This window comes from Suncus etruscus, chromosome 11 (genome assembly GCF_024139225.1).
Source record: "Suncus etruscus isolate mSunEtr1 chromosome 11, mSunEtr1.pri.cur, whole genome shotgun sequence".
NCBI lineage: Eukaryota > Metazoa > Chordata > Mammalia > Eulipotyphla > Soricidae > Suncus > Suncus etruscus.
This window is the reverse complement of record NC_064858.1, coordinates 109097298-109119599: the sequence shown is the minus strand read 5'-3', so window position 1 is coordinate 109119599 and position 22302 is coordinate 109097298. Positions and strand designations below refer to the sequence as shown.

Sequence of the window (22302 nt, the reverse complement as noted above, 5' to 3'; positions counted from 1 at the left end):
TATCCTCAAGCAGGGAACTTAGATTTGATGCTTTGCCTCAGTTTTCCCCTGAGAATTTTCCTTGCTTTCTCACATAGGCATTAAGGAATGCTTTCCACTCTCCAGCCAAGAGAAATAACACTGCAGTTCTTCTGCCCTCCTGTTCCTTTCTAGCTGGAAGCTAGTGGGTGGAAGATACCACATAGGCTGTGGCGATGTACTTCTTGCCATTTCCATATGTGGTCTTATCCCAGGTGTAGGTCTGGATAGCCAAGGGATATCCACCCAGGTTCAGCTTGCACCTGTGGAGAAAGATGGCCAAATTGTTAGGGTCCTCCACTTCACTCCACCTCTGTCCTGCAAGGGGCAGCCCAGGCCGTGCATAATGGCTTCACACTTTGAACCCATGGCACTCCAAGAAAGCTGCCACAGCCCTGATTCCCATTCTGTGTGTGCAGGAGCCCTTTGAAAACATTATTATTTCTCTTTTGGAGGGGTGGGGAGCAGAGGGCCAAGCCCAGCAATGCTCAAAGTTTACTCCTGGTTCTTCACTCAGGGAGCACTCCTGGTGGGAGTCTTGTGTTGCCAGGGATTGAGCTCAGGTCAGCTACATGCAAAGCAAGGCATAGACAATATACTATCTCGTTGACATCCCCAAACATCCCCAAACATCCTTATCTTCTATTTTCCTTGGTTTTGTCTTATTTTTTGAAGGGATCCCACCTGGTAATGCGCTAGGGTTAATACTGGCTCTGCACTCCGGAATCACTTCAGAGTCTTCAGACAGTGCTTGCAGAACCACATGGGATGTCTGGGATTAAACCCTAATTGGCAGTGTGTGAGGCAAGTGCCTACCTACTGTGCTATCTCCCACTCCCCCATCTTCTTTTTTTAATGAATCTTTAATTGAATCACCATGAGATGCATAGTTGCAGAGTTGTTCAGGATCCACTGAATGGGAGAAACTATTCACCCAATACCCATCAGACAGGGCTAATATCCAAAATATACAAGGCACTGACAGAACTTTACCAGAAAAAATCTAACCCCATCAAAAATTGGGAGAAGAAATGAATAGATACTTCCTCAAAGAAGAAATACAAATGGCCAAAAGACACATGAAAAAATGCTCCACATCACTAATCATCAGGAAGAGGCAAATCAAAATAATGAGGTACTATCTCACACCACAGAGACTGGCACATATCACAAAGCACAAGAACAATCAGTGCTGGCAGGGATGTGGAGAGAAATAAACTCTGATTCTCTGCTGGTGGGAATGCTGTCTAGAAAAGCCTTTATGGAAAACAATATGGAGATTCCTCGAAAAACTGGAAATTGAGCTCCCATATGATCCAGCTGTACCATTCCTAAAGATATACCCTAGGAACACAAAAATACAATTCAAAAACCCTTCCTCACACCTATAGTCATTGCAGCACTATTTACAATAGCCAGACTCTGGAAACAACCAAGATATCCTTCAACAGATTAATGGCTAAAGAAACTGTGGTACACATACAAAATGGAATATTATGCAGCCACCAGGAGATGAAGTCATGAGATTTTCCTATTCATGGATGTACATGGAATCTATTATGCTGAGTGAAATAAGTCAGAGGGAGAGAGAGATACACAGAATGGTCTTACTCATCTATGGGTTTTAAAAAATATTAAAGACATTGTAATAATACCGGCAACAATAGAGATTAGGGTCGGAAGGACCCACTCACAATATGAAGCTCATCACAATGGGTGGTGAATGCTATTAGGGAAATAACAACACTAACAACTAGTATGACTAGTATGACAATGTTAATGAATGAGAAAAGGAGAATGCCTGTCTCAAATACAGGCAAAGGTGAGGAGAAAAAGTAAATGAATTAGCTATTCATTAAAAAAAAGTTGTTCATGATCAAGTTTCAGACATACAACTATCTTCTATTTGCCTAAGAAACACTTCATCTTTATCAGAGTGCAATTCTAAAATCCTAGATACAAAGTGAAAGAAAGTATAGAGGATTAAGCACTTGCCTTGGATGTGGCCAATCTGGGTTTGATCCTTGGCATTCCGAATGGTTCCCTGATCGCTATTATGAGAGATCTGTTAACACTACTAAGTGTGACACCCAAAACCAAATAAAATTATAGGGGCTAAGGCAATAGAGGGTAGGGTGATTATCTTGCACCTGTCCTACCTGAATTTTATTCCTGGTATCCCATATGGTCGCCTAAGCATCAACAAAGTAATTCCTGCATGCAGATCTAGGACTAACCCCTAGTCCAGGTGTATCCCCTCCAAAATAATCCAAAACAAAACATAAACAAAATCCCAGATTCTAGGAGGGTCATGGCCACTTGGTGATGGTAGGAAGTACTAACTTTGTACATCGGTGCCCCAGAGTTTAACCATCTTACCAGCTAAATATCAAAGTAATAAATATTGTAAAATAAAAATATGAAGCCAGAATGATAGTACAAGGGATAAGATATTTGCCTTGCATGTGACAGCCCCCTGTTCCATCCCTACTACCACATATGGTCCCTCAAGTACTGCCAGGAGTACTGAGTACAGAGCCAGGAGTTAGCCCCAAACATAGCTGGATGTTGTCCAAAATCAAAAACAAAATTTTAATAAGTAAGCCATAAAAATACTAAATCTCTGTTTCAATTATAGACATCTTCAAAAATAGTCTAAAAGAAGACTATTTCTAACTTCACTTGCAGCCAAAGGTAAGGTCAGGGAAGGAATGAAATGCATTAGGGATATTTTATATTCCAAAATATATGATTCAGATGCTATGTTAACAAAATATGAACTACCTTATAACAAATTTGTTTGTATATTTACCATGCATATTTGTATTAAATTTCTATAAAGAGTCAAATGACTGAAAATGTCCTCATTTCAAGCAAAGTTAAATACAAAATAAAAAATAGAGGCCAGATAGCACAGTAGTGTGTGTGCCTTGCTGACCTGGGTTTGATCCCCAGCACCCATATGGTACTTTGAGCGTGCTAGGAGTAATTTCTGAGTGCTGAGTCAATCACCCCTAAGTATTGCCAGCTGAGCCCCAAAACAGACTCTCTCCCCACAAAATAAAATAAAATAAAGAAAAACCCAGATTCTAGATCCTCTAGCTATGGAATATCTGCTCAGAAGTTCTAGCATCCACCATCCTCAAACATCCTCAATCATGAGGCCCCATGCTTGCAGAGTGTACTCACTGGAGCTCTAGGGTTTCCCTAAGCAGGGGCCAAAGAGAGAGGCTTGGGGCTTCTCCAAGGTCAACAGTGTCTTTAACTTTCACATATTGTGGTTCTGCCCAGCACTACTTGGGAGAGCGGGGAGCCAGTTAGTTTTGCTGCAGAAATGAAGTTTGACTACCAGAAATGAGTCACTGCATGTTTCCCACTGAAAATGCTGCCATCTGACAGGTGATTTTTCTAAGCCCTTAGAGAGAAAGAATCTCCCTCAAGAGGCACAATTGGGGGCCAGAATGATAGCACAGTGTTAGGGCATTTGCCTTACAGGGCCAACCCAGGATGGACCCCGGTTCGATTTTTGGCATCCACATGGTCCCCCAAGTCTTCCAGAAGCGATTTCTGAGCAAAGAGCCAGGAGTAACCCCTGAGCACTGCCGAGTGTGAATTAAAAACCGAAAAAAAGAAAAAAAATATTGGCAGAATCAAGATCTTCTGGCTGTTTGGGCTGGCTTGTCCATGGTTCCAGTCTGCTCCCCAGGCTCTGAATACCCAGTACTTACTTCTTGCCTGGCTGGGCAATATAACACAGGGAGTAGAGGGCAAATTCAAACTCAGGGCTGCTGCCAATGAAAGCCGAGCCCACTTCCTTATAGTAGCCGTCCCAATTGAACTGCATGGCTAACACGTCGGGGTAGGAATCCCACTGCAGAGAGAAAAGTGGCAAAGAGGTGAGGAGTGAAGAGATGCCCCATGCTGGAATGGATTTGAGGGGGAACAGATGGGAAGGATTAGTTAGAATTTGTTGAGGGCAATCAGGACTTAGGTGAGGTTTGTGGAAAAGCTGGATTCTTTATTTTATTGGGTTTTGTTTGTTTGTTTTGTTTTGTCCTGATTTTTTGTGCTGAACATCAGACCCAGGTTCTCGCACATGCAAGGCAAAAGCTTTACTGCTAAATTGATATCTCCTGTCCTGCAGATTTGTTTGAAATGGACAGAGGAAATGGTTCACCCTGCTAAGATATCTGGTCTCTCTGCTTCCTACATCCTTGAAATTCTTTTTTTTTTTTTTTTTTTGGTTTTTTTTTTTGGGGGGGGTCACACCCGGCAGTGCTCAGGGGTTTCTCCTGGCTGTCTGCTCAGAAATAGCTCCTGGCAGGCACGGGGGACCATATGGGACACCGGGATTCGAACCAACCACCTTTGGTCCTAGATTGGCTGCTTGCAAGGCAAACGCCGCTGTGCTATCTCTCCGGGCCCACATCCTTGAAATTCTAGAAGCTTCGCTGTTTGTGAAAGAATGTCAGATCCCTTGATGGTCCCTTGGTGGGACCTGCTCAGCATCAACCTGAGAAGTCATAGTCACTCCCTGCTTGGCTGCTCCTGAGCATCAGCATAAAAGGCAAGTTTGGTGTCTGGAATGCAGAACAGAGCAGCAGGGAGAGTAACTGCTATCCGGGGATCACGTTCAGTACTCACCGGCCCGTCATAGATATGACTGTAATAGTCAACCAGGCCCTCCTTTTCCTGGAAGTAGAAGCGGATCCAGTTATGAAAGCCGGTTACTTTGCCATGTTTGATTTCACCTATGGGGGAAAATCCAGGCTGAGGAGCTGGCCTTCCTTTCCATTCTAAGATTGATTCCCTTCTGTCTTTGAACCCTGGAATGTCCATGTTGCCCATGACTTCCTAGTGTGCCTTCCATGCACTTCAACCCTGCTTTTTAGTTTTGTGCCATATCCAGCAGTGCTCAGAGCTTACTCCTGGCTCTGCACTCAAAGATCACGCCCAATGAGCTTGGGTTTGGCTTCCATAGGTAGTCCTGGCGATCAAACCTGGGTCAGCCACATGCAAGGCAGATGCCCTACCTACCTTACTATCTCTCCAACCTCTTAACCTTGTTTTTAACTCGAGGCCTTGGGAGAGTTTCTCTCTTCCCACTAATGAAGGTTTGGTGGTCAGGGGATACTTGTCAGCCTTTTTGGTTTGTTTGTTTGGTTTTGGTTTTTGGCCTCAACCTGGTGGCACTCAGGGGTTATTCCTGGCTCTGTGCTCAGAAATCACTCCTGGAAGGTTCGGGGGACCATATGGGATGCCAGGGACCAAGCCAGGATTTGCTATTTGTGTAAGACAAACACCCTACCTGCTGTGCTATTGCTCCAGCCCCAACTGTCAGCCTTTTTTTTTTTCCCCAAAAAATAAGTCAGACTTGATGGGAAATTTTTAGAGTAAACCAAGGGGGGGAAAAGACCATGATCCTTTTGGGACATAGCTGATGATGCTCTGAAAGCAGACCACCATTCAGAGATAGTCCCATGTCTCTAAAATAATTTTCCTTCCTCTGGGTACCCCAGCATCTGATCTTTCTCCTGAAAGACACAGTTCTCTAGAAGACACAGTTCTTCAAAAGTGGCTTCTCTAGCGCTCTTTCAGCCTCTAATGGGGTTTCTTATTTCATCTATGGCCAGGTCCAGCTGTTCCCTTCTCTTCATCCCTCCAGTTCTTTCTTCCCAACAGAGGAACCTCACCTGAGAAAACGTGCTCAAAGCCACTTGAGTCCCTGTCTCCTTTGTCTCTTGAATAGAGTCCAAACCACATGTTCTTCAAGTCTTTGACAAACTCTTCTTCTGAGTTGTAGCGGTCTGTGGGGGTAACACAAAGGACTTAGGAGATCGTAAGATAGCATCGGATCCTGATAATCAAGGATGGGCACCCCTGGAACAATAAAAACGATAACTGGCCTCAGGTTATACCAGTAACAAGTTGCAGAGCTAAAAGAAAAGCCAAGTCTCTCAACTCTTGACCACCAGAGACTAAAAGCCTCTTGTGAACTGGACAGGGACAACTGCCTGGATGTCATGAGCTCTGAGCTAGAATTTAAGAACTCGTGGAGAAAAATGTGAAGAAAAGCTTGGCCTCCGGCCAGAGAGATAGCATGGAGGTAAGGTGTTTGCCTTGCATACAGAAGGACAGTGGTTCGAATCCTGGCATTCCATATGGTCCCCTGAGCCTGCCAGAAGTGATTTCTGAGCCAGGAGTAACCCCTGAGCACTGCCGGTTATGACCCCCCACCAAAAAAAAAAAAAAAAAAAAAAAAAAAAAACTTGGCCTCATCTTTGAGACCCAGAGTTCCAGTTCGGGCTTATATTAAAACTTCTCTTTTATTTTTGTTATTGTTTAGGGGCCACATCCGACTGTGCCCAGGGCTTACTCCTGACTCTGCTCAGGGATCACTCCTGACAGTGCTCAGGGGTCCATATGGAGTGTTGTAGGTTGAATTCAGTCAGCCGCATGCAAGGCACATGCTTTGCCTACTGTACTGTCTCTCAGGCTCACTTTCCCAGTGATTTTGTTTCAGGGTCATAATCAACACCGCACAGGGGTTACTTCTGGATCTGTACTCAGAGATTATTCCTGATGGGCTCAGAAGACCATATGGGATGCCAGAGATCAAACCTGGGCAGGCTACATGCAAGACAATGCCCTACCCACTGGATTATTGCTCCAGCCCCTTTCCTGGTGATTTGAAACTTGTCACTTAGCACATCCCTCCCCCACTCTGTCTCCCACTGAAAAAAGCTGCAGGCCTTCAGGCTAGCAGAATGCCTGTGCACATGAGAAAACAAACACCAGGGGCAGTGCAGGACTGTGACACATGCCCAGCAGGCCCGCCCTGAAAAGAGCCACGGTAGAGGCCTTTCTTCAGTTCAAGAAGGAATTCGAGAACACAAACCAACACAACCCCTTGCCAACAAGTCCTGCAGCCCAAAGCTTTTTTGGTCTGATTCGTGTGCATCTCACTGGAGCCACTCCAACTAGAACCCTACCAGGTAGAACTTCCCTCTCGCAACTTCTGCTGCCTTTTGTTACTGCTTCCCCACCCAGCATGTAAAGTGGCTGACCTCCTTCCTGCCCCTCAAGTGAGGACTGAAGAAGGAGTCCAATCAGGGACCCTTTCTGCCTGGAAAAGTGGTGCTGATTCAACCACTCTGACTCAGGAGTGTCTGGGGAAAAATGGTAACTCCCACACCACAGAGAACCCTGAAGATCAAAATGGCAAGTCAGGCAAATGAGGCAGCTGAGAGTAAGTCGAACTAGACTGAACTGCTCAGCTCCTCATGGGGCCATGTCTTTCCTGACTCTTCTCAGATGGACACTGGCTTCTGCCTCTTTCTCACCTACTTTCTGAACCTCCCACTGTGTGGAGCCCCTGGGCATCTAGGTGTCCCAGACACAGACATGAGTTGTCAGCACTTCCCGTGGGGCCTGGAGAGGGCTCACTCACTCTTTCGATGGAGGAACCCATAGAGTTCCTTCATGACATTCGTCTTCATGACCTCCTCAAGGAAGGTATCCTGCTCAGCCAACTGCTGGGCACTGAAATGTTCCCCCTGACCTGTCTTCGGATGGTAGTTGTTGAGGAGATTGATGAAGGCTGTGTAGGTTGGTTTGGAAAACAGCTTCTCATTGACATAGGTGAAGAGCCTGAGAGATAGAGGGAGATCCACTGAAAGGCTTGGATGTTGTGTTACTTGTTGTCTTAATATAAATTAAAGAGTCCTGGGGTTGGTGTGGGTATGGTGAGGTCTTTCTGGACTCGACCTGGCTCCCACAGCCCCTATGGTCTGGCAGGTCTGAAGGTAGTATGGTGAGGGCAGAGAGATTCACAAAGCAATCAGATGAAGTTTCAGGAGTCAGCCAACTTTATTTCACAGTCCCTACCACCATGTACAGCTCCTCACATGGCCTCCATACTAAGCCTTTTTCTCACAGCTACTTCTCTACTCCTACTGGGCTCTCTCAGCCTCTGTCTCCCTTTCAGTTGCTTTTACTAGGCAACAACTGGTGCCCGAACAGGGACTGACTTGAATCCTGGACCCAAGAAGAAGACCTCAGCGATAGTGAGTGCTAATTGTGACTTGACCCTTTGACAGCCTCCTTGAGCTGGACTGAATTTGTTCTGCCTTTCACTGGAACATTGGTGAACATGGCTCTTATTCTGAATGGCTTCATGTTGCTCTGGTCTATCTACCTGCATTTTTTACTCTAAACTATACGTGCCAGACTCCCTAGAGATTCTCCTGAATACATTTCACAAGAGGGGAAGAGTGCCTTCTCAGTGGTGACGAGTTCTCAATCTAAAGGTCTTCCCAGAACTAATAATGTATTGTTTACTACTGACACTAAATCAGAGAGACCCCCATTTCCCAAGAATAATAAGCCAGCTACCATCTCTGCAGACTCAGAGTCTGAAAACGGCTCAACCAAAGATACCCCCATGGCCCAAGCATTGAGTCAGGTAGACAAGCCAGTGCTGGCAACCCAAGTCCTGGGCACTGTTAAATGGTTCAATGTCCAGAATGTTTATGGATTTATCAACATAAATGACACCAAAGATGATGTCTTTGTTTACTGGCCAGTTATTAAGAGAAACAATCCCAGGAAGTTTCTGTGTAGCGTTGGTGATGGGGAGACTGTGGAGTTTGATATTGTTAAAGAAGAGAGGGGACCAAAAGCTGCTAACGTAACCGGACCTGGTGGAATGTCTGTGAAAGGTAGCAGATATACTCCCAATCGACATAGGTTCTGTCAATTCATCCTCCATACTCACTCAGCTGGCCCACCACCTATGGTCGAAGAGCTCCTTCTGAGACAGATGCAAGCAGTGAAGGGGAAAAAGTTGAAGACTCTAGGCAACATCCCAAACACCACTATCTACCATTTTTCGTCTATGAGAGGCACCTTTTGTGAGGACCCCGGACCCCTAACCTGCAGCAGATTATCTAATAGACCCCAGTAGCCTAACACAGAAGGTGATGATGGAGAAGATGGAGGATCCAAGACCAGCTGAAAATCAACAAAGAAGAAGCTGTTTTTAGAACTTCTTGCACCTGGGTTACCTCCAAAAAATCAACTTTTTTTCTAGGCTAATCTTTTGACTCTATTTGCATCAGTCATTGTCTTAATAAATTGTGTTTCATCTTTATATATCATATTGTTTTGTTTTATGCCTTACTGCAAACAGAAAATTTTGTATCTAATTTTAATATTTGTTTGCACAATTCTGGGGAAATATATTTTAGAGTTTGGAAGTTCTCTGCTATCCTGGTGCATGTTTCCCAATTGTTATGTTATATTGTGTATCTTACATAGTGATTTCATACATATATCTCTCTGTTGTATCTCTGTTATATACTTAGCAATAATGCCTCTAATAATACAAAAAAGGTGGAGAATATGGGTAACCCCTCCCCCACCTGAATTTATCCCACCTGAAGGATCAGAACTGCCCACACCTGGAATGGGCGGGGAGAGGAGTCTGCAGGGGGAAGAGAGAGCGGTTAGGAAGGAGAGTTCGAGAGAGAAGTGTATGAGAGGCATCATCAGGAGAGAGAGCCATCACCATCAGAGATACAGCATTGGATTCAGCATCAGCAATTCAGTATCATCAAGGAAGCAGCAGCAGGAACATCACCATAAGGAGTTAGTCAGTCTGGAAGCCAGTTAGGAAGCCTGGAAAAAGCAGCTGAGGGGGAGACAGAGGTCGAGAGAGCCAGAAGGAGTAGAGAAGTAGCTGCTAGGAAAAGGCTTAGTATAGAGGCCATAAGGAGGTGTGTATAGCAGAAGGGACTGTGAAATAAAACTGGCTGACTCCTGAAACCTCATCTGACTGCTTTGTGAATCTCTCTGCCCTCACCCTGCAACCTTCAGACCTGCCAGATTATAGGGCTTCGGGAGCCGGGTCAAGTCCAGTAAGGCCTCACCATCCCCACACCAAACATTAAAACTCTTTAATTTATATTAAGGCAACATTACTGATCCTACCCTAGTTAATAATTGTGCCCCATCCTAGCGTGATACTACCTGGTGATAGTATATTGGATTATTCCTTACTTGATATTCTGCTCCCATCCTAGGGTGGTATCTGATTCTTGTGTATAAAAACAAGGGTCTGAGGAAGCCTGGGGGTTATCTGGGACTGTTTCTTTGACCTTCTTTCAATGAATAAAGCTGATGTCTCCTGAAACCGGACTGATGTGAATCTTCCTCGCCACCATCCTGAACCCTCAGACCCGCCGACTGGAGGGGGTTGCAGGCCTGTGGCCCAAGCTGGAGGAGAAAGGTCTCCCTCCATCCCTCCATCTCACCATCATCCAGCCCCATCCATGGCTGTTATTCTACAAACTGGCGCCCAAACAGGGACCTAAAGATGGGGGTGGGGGTGGGGGGGAGATCCAGAGAGTTGGCTTCAGGAAAGAGCAGGCACTTCAGGGCCTCTTTGAGACTTTACCCGAGGTCACTATCTTCTTTCTCTTCAGCTCTGGAAAGGGCTGTTCTAGCTACAACCTGACCAGCCACAGACACTTCCTAATTATAGACCTTCCATCCCTCAAAATGGCTCTGGAGGGGCCAGAGCGATAGCCCAACTGGTAGGGTGTGCTTCTTTGCACATAGCTGACCCAGGGCTTTTTTTTGTTTGGTTTGGTTTCAGTTTTTGGTCACACCAGGTTACTCCTGGCTCTGTGCTCAGAAGTCGATCCTGGTAGGCTTGGGGATCATATGGGATTCGAGGGTTTGACCCTGGGTCTGTGCTATGTTGGTCGCATGCAAAGCAAACGCCTTACCACTCTGCTATCGCTCTGGCCCCTAACCGAGGTTTGATCCATGGTACCACATATAGTTTCCCTGAGTAAAGAAACAAAAGTAACCCCTGAGTGTTAACAGGTGTGGCCCCAAAACAAAAACACGAATAATGGCCTGAAGATGTTTTTTTGTTCTTCTTGTCTTTGTTCTGATTTGAGGAGAAAATAGCTAGGTCCTGAGAAGAAGCTGAACTGGAGAGGAAGCATAGGCAGAGGAAGAAATGAGGGGAACTCACGGCTCTGGGCAGTGGTCCTCTTTGTCCCCCGCCTTCGTGGGGGGGATGCTGTTCTGTCTGTTGAGAACTATGTCTTGCTTCTGCGCTCTGTTGGTGTCTGCAGCATAGATCTTCTCCGAGATGCTCTGCAGCTCCTCCTCGGTTACAGCATCACTGCTGTGGGAGAAACCCTCTGGGAGGAGCCAGGGGACAGACGAAGTCAGCCAGAAAGGTCTGTGCATGGACCCTCTGAAGCCAACAGTGAGGGAGAAGGGCTGTCCTGAGATACTAGCAGCTGGAGGAGATGGAGGAGATGACTCAGAACCCAGAGCTGAAGGACATTTAAAACCAGCCCTTGGCCTCACCCACAGAATGTCCGTCCTGATCTTTTCTCATAGGGGAAAAAACACAATTAACTGGTGTATTCAAACAGACTTGGAAGGGCCAAAGTGATAGTACAGTGGGTAGGTTGTTTGCCTTGCACGTGGCTGACTCTGATTTGATCCCCATCATGCTATATAGCCCCCAAAGCCTTCCAGGAGTAATTTCTGAATACAGAGTTAAGAGTAACCCCTGAGCGCTAGCAGGTATGACCCAAAAAACAAACACAAAACCAGACTGGTAGATTCACGCGCGCACACACACACACACACACACACACACACACACAGCTTCACGCGCACGCGCACACACACACATACACACACACACACACACACACACACACACACACACACACACACACAGCTTCTGATTCCCATAATTCTTGGGAGAAACTCGAGAGTTTCTCAGCTCAGCTATTGAGAGGTAGGACCATACTCTGAGAACTACTGTGCTCCAAAGTTCCTCCCTCTCACTCTGGGATGATGCCGAAGGGAGCAGGTCACTGACCATGGCCACAGTGCCTCTGAAAGTCCTCGCAGCAGTCCCCAAACTCGTGGCAGCGGACGTTGCAGTGGCATGAGTGGTGCTTGTCGAAGGCTTCGTGGCAGCGACCTTGGCAGGAGGTGGGTGCTGCGTACAAATCTGAAAGAAGGGGAAGTGTAGCCCAGCAGACCACAGTCAGTTTCCTACCCCTGCCAACCCCCCAATACACCCTTTCCTCTTCCCAGTCTAGTTCCCCATAATCTGTCAACCCACCAAAGATCTCCAGAGAAGGAGAACAAACAGGCTGATCAGCAAACACCCTGTTCCGCCAGGAAGTCCTTTCTGAAGCTGAACTTTACTTTTCTGGCCTGCTGTTTTTATAATCTTCCCACTCAAAAAATAAAATCTCTTCCACTTCCTCCAGGCCTCAGATTCCTTCCTGCTTCCCCCAACCCTACCCCCAGCCCCTAGGCTGACTGAGGCCCCTGACTCTTTTTCACCCACGGAGCACCCCTTTACCACCTCCAGATTCTGACTTTGGGGTTCTGGCTTGGGCCTTGTCCTTGGTCAAAGGCATGGATTGCAACCTCATTGTTCCTCTCTGATCCCTCCTGTACCAAGAAGACCTCACTTGGAGGAAAAACACTCACTGCTTGGCTTGGCCTTCTCCAACTCTTCCTCCGGATCCAGGAATGGCTCTGCCATTTTGGGGTCTTTCCTGTCTGCTGAGTCAGGAGTAAAGAGCAAGAGGAGTAAAGTCAGCCTCTACTCCAAAGGCTCAGCATTCCCCTTTCCCTCCCCTCCCCTCCCCTCCCCTCCCCTCCCTCAGTCCTCCCCTTCCTTTTGTCTCCTTCCATTTTCTCCTTTTCTTAGCTCCACTATCCTCAGTGGAGGGCACCTGTTCAGTGAGTTCAGTGACAAAGGCAAAAGATGGGACTGGAGATATAGCTCAGAGGCTGCACACAGACTTTGCCTTCAGGAAGCCCAGGTTTGTTTGACTCCTTTCTCCTCCCCCTCCCCCCCAGCACTGCCTGATTCACTAATACTGCTGGGAGTGAGCACAGAACTAGGAGTAGCTTCTGAGCAACACTGGGTGTGGCCCAAATCAGCAAAAAAAAACAAGAAACAAAAACTGGAGCTAGAATATGAACAGCAAATAGGAGCTGGGGAAGGGATGAAAGCAAAAGAAAAAGACAGGTGGTTGAAAACTCACACAAACTGAAAAGAGAGTTCCCTGTGTGATTGTCCTTTCCGACTAGAGCGCTCATCTGGAGATTGGGAAGGGGATGGCGGCAGGAGATGGTCCCTTCTGGACTGAAACTCTAGCTTGGGTTATAACTTTTTTCTCGCAGGGAAGCTGGCAAATGGTTTGGTGTTTGGTGTTCTCTAAATGGCACGACTCTCACGTAGGGGGAATCTTCCTTACCCAAAGAACTTCCTACCAGAGAATAGTGAATTCTTCCCCAGGACTCTACTTCCCCAGGGAGTAGGGACTGCTTCCTGAGATACCAGCTTCTCTTTTTGCTCCACAACACTTGGCACAGGCCACACATTGTCTTTGGGGGAAGATGTGTTCAGCAAAGCACATTCCTATTGCTGTTGCGTTCCCTTACCCTGTGAGCAGAGTGCCCGCATCCTCCGCGCTGGGCCGAGAAGGGTGGACTTGGGTGGGGAAGAGGAGAAAAACAGTTTCTGGGTTCCCTGAACCCTTACACAGGAGAACCGTGTTCCACAGTAAAAGCGTAGTATTCCAAAGTGATTCCCGATCTATTCATTTGCATTTGCAGGATGGCTCTCCCTTAGTCCATCAGAACCATCATTCAGATGACTCCTTCAACTAGCAAACATCTGGTGACTAATGCTATGTGCTTCGATCCACCAAGTTCTGTATTTAACCACATTTCACTCCAAACAGGCTCTGATGAGCTGGTAGGAATCTCCACTATCACTGACATTATTTTCTATTGGGAAGGATTCTGGGATGAAAAGGCTCTGAACCAGGGGCCTGAGAGACAGCACAGTGGCAGAGCATTTGCCTTCCAGGCAGCCAACCCGGGAGGGACCTGGTTTGATTCCTGGCCTCCCATATGGTCCCCCAGCCTGCCAGGGGTGCCAATAGTAACCCCTGAGCATCGCTGGGTGTGGCTCAAGAACCAATCAATCAAGTTTACAAAAAGAAAAAAAGCTCTGAACCGGAGTCTTATTCTCTTGACATATCAACCTGGTGGTGCCAAGTGAGCAGGCAGGCCCCACAGTGTCCTTGAAAAGGGGCCCGGGAAGCAGGAAAGGGATAGGATCTGATGAGAGCCGGGGTTGAGCTCTGGCCTGGTTTCCATCGCTGGTCCTGATCAGCAGAACTTCTGCTACTGTGGACACTGTATTTGTATAAATTGAGTCCAGTTTCCTTCTGGGTGAAAGTAGGCCTGTGGGTATTTGCTTGAATCGGTCCCCTTTGGGCAGACAGAGCTCTTCATCACAGCAGATGGCTTCGTAAGATAAGCAGGTTCTATTTCAGTCCAGTCTTCCTTCTCAGTAGACAGACTGTAATGTGTAATGTGTAATGCCCATTTCAGCCTTACACCTTACCCAGGGTCTTTCTACCTACCATAGCTTCAGTGACCATGCTTTCAAACTGGAAGTCATGTGGTTTGACAGTGAACTTAGCAAAGCTCTAGGTCCCAAAACAAAGATTGTTTATCTGGAACGCTGAAACACTGGAACAAGGGGATTATTCAAAATGATGTTTTCAGATTATTCATTTTTAAAGCGGAAAGATTGGAGCAGGGGAGGAACAATTGGCTTTTGAGGGAGTTTATGTCTGCTGGTAATTGCTGAATGGGAAAGGCAGGTTGGAGATGTGGCGACTTCTTGTTCTGCTTGCTCGAGAAAAATGATTTGAGTTGTGAAAATCCTTTGGACACTATTCTATTATCCTGGTGGCACTCAAGTTGGGAATGTTTGCTGCCAGTTAGTTTCATACTTACATAATGGAAATGGTTGGACAACAATTGTTCATATAACACATGCTAAACTAACATTTTGACCTTTTAGGAAGATTACTTCAACTTTCAAACTTACTGTTAATTTCAACAGTCATACACATATTCAGAGTAAATGACCTCTATTGTATTTCGGCTCATGTTTTTGTTTTGGACCCTACCCAGTAAAGTTCCAGAATTAGCCCTGGCAGTGCTTAGCGGACCATTTGGGATGCCAGAGATTAAACCTAGGGTGGCCTTGAGCAAGGCAAAATAAATGCCTTACCTTACCCACTGTGCCCCTTCAACTTGGTGTTTTCAGTTGGAAACATCCTAAAAAACCTAGAGCTAGTACTGGCCAAATAGCTGACCTCTGTTCTGCCCCCTCAGCATCCTTATTCCAGCCTCTTTGAGCCTATAATTATTTCAAGTTCTGTTCTGCACGGTTCAGGGTGGTACCTACTGGCAGCTCCTCAGGTCACATAGACCTATATCTGGCCTTATGGGCCTCTCAGACCCTTCACCCCACAAGATCCTCACCAGTACACAGGTGTTCATAGTCTTCACAGCAGTCCCCATGCCGGGGACACCGGTGGTCACACTGACAGGCAGCATTCTGGTTAAATTTCTCACTGCAGCGAGATGCGCACGACTCCATTTGTCCTATGACAGCAAAAGTCACAAATTCTACTCACTGCAGGTCCTATTTCCTTATCAAGGTCCTCTCTGCAGGGGAGACAGTATAGTGGGTAAGGTGTTTGCCTTGCTCGTGCCTACAGGGTTCAATCCCACCACCCTGTATGGTCACCTGAGCCAGCCAGGAGTAATTACTGAGCACAGAGCCGGAGTGGCGCCTGACCACTACTGAGTGTAGCCCCAAGCCACTCCCCCAAAAAGCAATCCATTAGAAATATGACCCTCACCCTGGCAAGATAGCTCAGTGCTCCGAAGAATCATACTCATGTCACCTGTCTGCTTACTCCAGTTAGTTGTATACCAGGTACCCACTGGCTACTAGTATGGTGGGGCTCCCAATATGTCAGTTGGAACCAGCTTCGAATACATAGTAGATCAGGCAGTCAATAGGAACAGGTGGGGACTGACAGACTTAGGCAGTGTCCTGCCTGAAGTTAGCAGCGGCTGCTCAGTCACTCACTGTCATGCAGGTGCAGAGTTGCAGAACTTTGCCCAGAATGGTAGCACAGTGAGTGAGGCGCTTACCTTTCATGTAGCTCATACCCATATGGCCCCCAAGCCCACAGAGAGTGATTTCTGAGTGCAGAGCAGCCAGGCATAACCTCTGAGCACCACCAGGTGTGACTTAAAAACCAAACTCAAACCAAAATGAACAAGAGTTGCCAGAACATAATGGTTTTCCAGGCACCCTAATTTATTGTAATGACACCCCACTTTCCAGCATTGGGGATTCAATGGGGGTTTTCCACATGAGAAGCAGTCCACAGCCTCTATTTCTAGGCCCCAATCCTTTTCCAACTTTTAAAGATATTCAGGCTGGGGCCAGAGAGGTAGTACAGCAGGTAAGACACTTGCCTTGCATCCAACTATTCTGGACTTGACCCCCAGCATTCAATATAATCCCCTAGGCTCCAGCAGAAATGATACCCGGGACAGAGCCCAATCTAGGAGTAAGCCTGGAACACAACTGTGCAGGACACTCTCCCCCCAAAACATTTCAGGAACATCCAAGAAAGATCTATGGGTCAGTTCTGGTGACTGGTCACCTGTCAGGTGGATGAAGGGGCATCCCCAGTGCACCCCACTGTTCCCCAGGGCCTGCTTCCCACTGACCTAGTGCCTTCCTCTCATCTGTCCCTTTCAGTCCTCACTTTCTTTTTTTTTTTTTTTTTTTTTTTTTTTTGGTTTTTGGTTTTTGGGCCACACCTGGCAGTGCTCAGGGGTTACTCCTGGCTGTCTGCTCAGAAATAGCTCCTGGCAGGCATGAGGGACCATATGGGACACCGGGATTCGAACCAACCACCTTTGGTCCTGGATCGGCTGCTTGCAAGGCAAATGCCGCTGTGCTATCTCTCCGGGCCCTAGTCCTCACTTTCTTTGCTCTCCCATAGCCCTCATCTGGTCTCCTCTACACTGTTTTCTGGTCACATCTTTCCTTTTTAAATAGTCGTTGGAATGCATTTGGATTCATTCCTGTACAGGGTGGGGAATGAGGCGGGTGTGGGTGAGAACTGGGCTTTGGAATAAGATTCTGTTATGTAACCACAGACCACATCCATAACTGCAGCCAAATGGTTTGCAGAAATAAACTTGTTGGTCTCAAGAAGGGTAAGGAAAAAGATTCAAAGCAAACCATACAAATGTACCCTCTCAAGCAAGCCCCGTCATGCCCCCCACGGCCCAGACAGCAGATGGTGTCTATTGCTGGCAGGGCTGACTTGGGGGGGGGTTATTTCCTTGCCTTCTAGGCTTCAAGGGTGATAATAGACACTTGTTTCCATTTGAGGTTCCTGAGGTTTGGATTTAGCAAGTATTGGTTTAAAAGCTGTAGATGTCAAGATCAGAGTCAGAATTACTCTAGGCATCAGAATTTGTCTGAAGGAGGAAACCAAAACCTCACTGGGCCAGCACTGGGGTTAGTTAGGTTTGAATTAAGAACTTTGGGGAATCCTGTTTAAAAAAAAAGCCTCTGGTAACCTGCGAGCTTCTCAGTCTTCTTTTCCTTCCCTTTGACCACATCTTTTCCTTTTCCTTCCCTTGGATAGCATCTTTCCTGAATTTCGAGTGATTGATGAAAGGCTACAGTTAAGACTTGGGTTTGAAGTACATTTATTCCTCAAGTTACCTTTTTGTGTTGCCATTGGGTTAAGGAATGAAGTGAATCTAGGAACCACTGTTAGAGTTAAGAAATGCGTTTGGAGTAGTAGAGAATAAGCCCAGTTTTGCTTTCGATTACACTGTGGGGGCTAGTTCTTTTGGGGATTCTACAGAGCTGTGTTTAAACTGAATTGGGCAGGGCGGATATTAAGACTATGGGTTTGGGGCCGGAGAGATAGCATGGAGGTAAGGCATTTGCCTTTCATGTAGGAGGTCATCGGTTCGAATCCCGGCGTCCCATATGGTCCCCCGTGCCTGCCAGAAGCAATTTCTGAGCCTAGAGCCAGGAATAACCCCTGAGCACTGCTGGGTGTGACCCAAAAACCACAAAAAAAAAAAAAAAAAAAAAAAAAAAGACTATGGGTTTAAGTAGGGATTTGGATTCTGTGATTAGGGTTTAGAGTGAGCTGATGAAGGTGGCAGGAGAAGAGAGCCCACAGTCTTGGATTCAGATGTCAAACTGCTTAGGGTTAGAAGTCTGGTTCCGGGGCTTTTCTGGGCTACAGTTCTGGGCAAGTTAGTTGACCTCTGTGCCACTGCTTCCTTGTTTGTAAAAGGATGATAATCGTGGCTTGATCCCAACTCATGGAATTTTTATTTGTTTGTTTGTTTGAGGACCACACCCACCAGTGCTCAGGAACTACTCCTGGCTCTATGCTCTGTAGTTGCTTCTCGATGTACTCGGGGGAATCTATGAGGTTGGAATTACCCGTGTCCTCTTACACTATGGTATCAGGGCTCCCGCCCAGGCCCCCTACATGCAAAGCAAGTGTTCCAACCCATTGAGTTAGCTCTCTAGTCCCCTTAAACATGAAATGCATTCCTCTTTTAAAGCCCTTTAAGGACGGTGCCTGACACATAGCAACATATAGATGTTTATTCATTATGCCATGGCCACCATGAAGGTGGTGAGTATACAGACCAGCTGGAGCAGTCTTCCCTGATGATGCACTTCATCCAGCTGACTCCTTCCTGGATTTCAATGGGTCACTTTATGGGCTGGAGTGTCTGCATTCTTGTTCTACTAACAGTTTTCTAGCTGACATCATGACAGTATGGTTATGTCAAAGAGGTTTCAGGCTAAGGTCAACCCAGGTCCAGAGACAACATCGTGTTGTATGTGGAGCCTCCAAGGTGACCGGGAGACTGGTCTCTGATCCAAGAAGGTGGCCCCAAAAAGACCAGGTCCAAGGCCACTTGTCCCTTCCAGCCCAAGGAGCGTCTTTTGAATCCTAAATGAGGTTCCCTTGAATCGCAGATGCCAAAAACTTAAGGAGAATTTTCAGCTCAGGAGGAAGCGTCTGTCAGCTGCCTGCTCTGGCTGCCTGGCAGTACATCCAGAATCCAAAAGGGGAGAATTCAGACAAACCAGGGCAGTGTTTCTAATGGGCCAGATCAGCAGAGTCAAGGGAAGAATTCAGTTCATGCCAACAGCTGGCACCAGCTGAGAAGGGCTGCCTGAGAAGAGTCATCTCTGAGCAGCACAGTAGTACACCGCTCTGGGCCCTTCATGGCCTCTTCCTTCCCATTTAAGAACTTTGTCCCCAGTAAGAACCAATTCCAAGGGGTATTCTCTGGTCCCCCATAGCATGTCAGGATTTGGGGGTGGAGGGACTTCTCCCAGACACCTTGCTGATCTCTTCTGTGGACACTCAGAAGACTCCTCACCTCAACTCCCCACTCTAACCCTCCCACACTGCACCTCTTAAATATGTCCCACTGAACAACAGGTACCTGAGTCACAGCTTCACCAACCATCTGCCCCTTGCTTCCCCACCTCATGTGCCTCAGTATTTCTTTCTACCTTTCTCCTTTTCTCTCAGATGCTCTCCATTCCCTATGAAAGGCATAGGACATTCCTCTCCCTATAGAAACACTAACTTTCCCCACATCTTCAAAGTTTTCTTCTTGCAAAAACACCTGCTTGTTTTCTGCACTGCATTTTCTCAAATCTGTGTAGTTTGGGAAAGCCAAAGCCAGCACCCAATCTTCTGATAGTGGGCAGGCCTCCATCCATGCCTCTCCAGGGCCCAGATGCTGTTTCCATAGAGACCTAGTCCATTGAGAAGATTCACTTCTGGAACCAGCTTCCTGCCTAAGTTCACTTGAAATCTCCAGAGAGTCAAGAATTCTTCATACATTTTATACTTTGACAGCTAGGTTCTGAGATGTTGAAATAGGACAAACAAGATCAGAGCCTTTTCCTTTCATCTTAGGAAAAAAAACAGAGGCATCAGCCCCTGAACCCTCACTGCCCCCATCAATCCCTAGCCAGAACAGACTCTTGGGCTCCCCAACCCAGACCCCTGCTACTTTGAGATGAGAACCAAGGGAAGAGGGACCTGGCCTTGACCCCAGTAGTCATCCAGCATGTGGAGGCCTGGCAAAAGAAATTCTACCCCTAGGATTTTCTACCCGGGATTCCCATAAAGGGCCTTCTCACCCACACACTGAACAGAATAGTTAAGAGTAAGTTTCTCCCAGGAATCTTTATCATGCTAATCATAGTCAAAGCCCCAATCATCGAGATCTCACCTCATGAAAGCTGCCTTTGTTTGTTTGTTTGTTTGTGTTCTTATTTTTGAGCCACACCCAGTGGTGCTCAGTGTTATTCCTGGCTCTGTACTCAGGAATCACTCCTGGCAGACTCAGAAACCATATACAAGGCTGGGGATTGAATATGCAAGACAAACACCCTACCCACTGTACTATTACTTGGCCCAAACACTCTACCCAATGGCCCCAATAATACTTTATCTTATTTAATACAACAGTACTATATATATAGAACCTACCTAGGTTGGGCGGATGCATACCAAGCTCTGATTCTTTTTCCTCTGGACAGAAAACAATGCTCCCCCATTCCCTTCAGCTGACCCCTCCCTTGCACTGTTCCTGCCTACCCATAACCTTCAATTAACACATTGGCATAGGCATCTGTACCGTTGCTAGAAAGTGAAGTGTTGATGTTCTTCTGCTGATCCCAGCCCCATACCACTAGTAGCTGTGGGTCAGGCTTTTTCATTTTTAGTTCTTCTAATACAGAGACCCCAAGGACACTTGTTCTTCTCCAGATTGTTCTGTAGCCCACCTTCCAATAAGAGGCTCTTCTCGCTTCCCTCTAGGCTTGACTGCTTCCTAAGACTTTACCCAGAGAAAAGCTTCATTCTATGCAGCTTCGCCTACAACCAGAGAGCAGGAGTGATGTAGTCGCTAAACCCAATTCTAATCCACTCATTCTACAGAGACTCAATTTTACATCCCACCATGGCCACAAACCCAAGCCCAGTACACTCAAAAGTCAGGTGGATGAAGAAATGTTGGGAGTTTTCCCCAAGGGGTCAGGAAGACCTCCACACCATTAGTCCTTAGCCCACCAGAACCCTGACACTGTCCACTCCATCCAGAGGTTATCCCCGAGGAGAAGATAGGTCTAGCATGTCCCATGGCTTACCAATAGGGATGAGCCTCCCTGTTCAAGTATCTTCCGCCTCTACAAGTTTCCCAATGCTTTAAACACCATGTCTTTCACCCTTGTTAGATAATGACTTACCTGCCCAGGCCAGGCTGCAGAGCATGGCCAGCATCAAGGGGCCACAGAGCCTCATGGTTGGAGCCCAGTTGGAGACCAGATAGGGACTCTGGAAGGTAGAATTTCCCAAGAATCAGGGTGAATGTCACAGCTCCAAATGTGCCTTATTTCCCAGGCTGGCCCTTTTAAAGACATCAGAACTTGAGAATCTGGTACCTCCGGATCGGATCGTTCCAGGAGGAAAATGGGGAGGGAAGAATTAGTGACAGAGAGGAGGTGGGGCCCCACAGCTGTTTGAAGCCAGGGGGCAAGGTGACTAAGCAGACAGGTAATGCCAGATGTTCTGCACAGGGAATGCTTGTTGTTTGCAGCTAGAAACTAGTTTTTGCAAGTCTGCACAACAACACAGGTCTCTGCAGTTTGGAGTATTCCCTTCCAGACTTATCTGAGGGTGAGCCCTCCTAACACCATCCCCTTCTACCTGCAAATCACAGGCCTAGACTTTTTTTGTTTGTTTGTTTGTTTTTGTTTTTGTTTTTGGTTACACCTGGCAGTGCTCAGGGGTTACTCCTGGCTCTATGCTCAGGGGATTTTATGGAATGCGGGATTTGAACCACCATCCTTCTGCATGCAAGGCAAACGCCCTGCCTCCATGCTATCTCTCCGGCCCCAGACCTGGCCTTTAAAAAGCTACAGAATGGCTTCATCTTTGCATGCTTAGCATGATGACTGCAGCAAGATGGGCACAGGGAGTGAGACCAACAGAAAGCGATTCCTCAGGAGGCGGGGTTCTCAGGAGGAGATAAAGGAGGTACAAGATGAGAAACCAGGGCAGTTCCTACCGTGAAAACACCTAGAGCTGTGTCACCTTAAAATATTATGCAAATGGGGGGCCGGGTAGGTGGCGCTGGAGGTAAGGTGTCTGCCTTGCAAGCGCTAGCCAAGGAAGGACCGCGGTTCGATCCCCCGGCGTCCCATATGGTCCCCCCAAGCCAGGGGCGATTTCTGAGCACATAGCCAGGAGTAACCCC

At 46.9% G+C, this 22302-nt stretch overlaps 1 protein-coding gene across 2 annotated transcripts; it reads right to left on the bottom strand.

Moving 5' to 3' along the window:
• Window positions 1-160: 160 nt before the first annotated feature.
• On the bottom strand, window positions 161-21347 carry LOC126022741 (uridylate-specific endoribonuclease-like). Of its 2 annotated transcripts, XM_049783735.1 has the most exons (10): window positions 21293-21347; window positions 15427-15549; window positions 12559-12630; window positions 11933-12067; window positions 11063-11234; window positions 7469-7668; window positions 5712-5825; window positions 4663-4769; window positions 3747-3889; window positions 161-281 (listed from the first exon to the last, which is right to left on the bottom strand). In XM_049783735.1, exons 1-10 carry the CDS (start codon window positions 21345-21347, stop codon window positions 161-163), a joined length of 1242 nt encoding a protein of 413 aa, XP_049639692.1. The 2 variants fall into 2 exon arrangements, 1 of the variants encoding a protein (XP_049639692.1); XR_007500274.1 differs by lacking the exons at window positions 161-281; window positions 3747-3889; window positions 4663-4769; ... (3 more) ...; window positions 15427-15549; window positions 21293-21347 and having other exon boundaries at window positions 11118-11234; window positions 12559-12684.
• Between the last annotated feature and the right edge of the window lie 955 nt (window positions 21348-22302).

Bases quoted from the DNA above. Each gene is read 5' to 3' on its own strand.
- LOC126022741 (XM_049783735.1), bottom strand. From the start codon at position 21,347: ATGAGGCTCTGTGGCCCCTTGATGCTGGCCATGCTCTGCAGCCTGGCC. The intron at 7,669-11,062 runs GTGAGTTCCCCT...TCTATCTCTCAG, and splicing joins GAGGACCACTGCCCAGAGCC to GCTCTTCACCTATGTCAATG. The intron at 4,770-5,711 runs GTGAGGTTCCTC...TTTCCCCCATAG, and splicing joins CTTTGAGCACGTTTTCTCAG to GTGAAATCAAACATGGCAAA.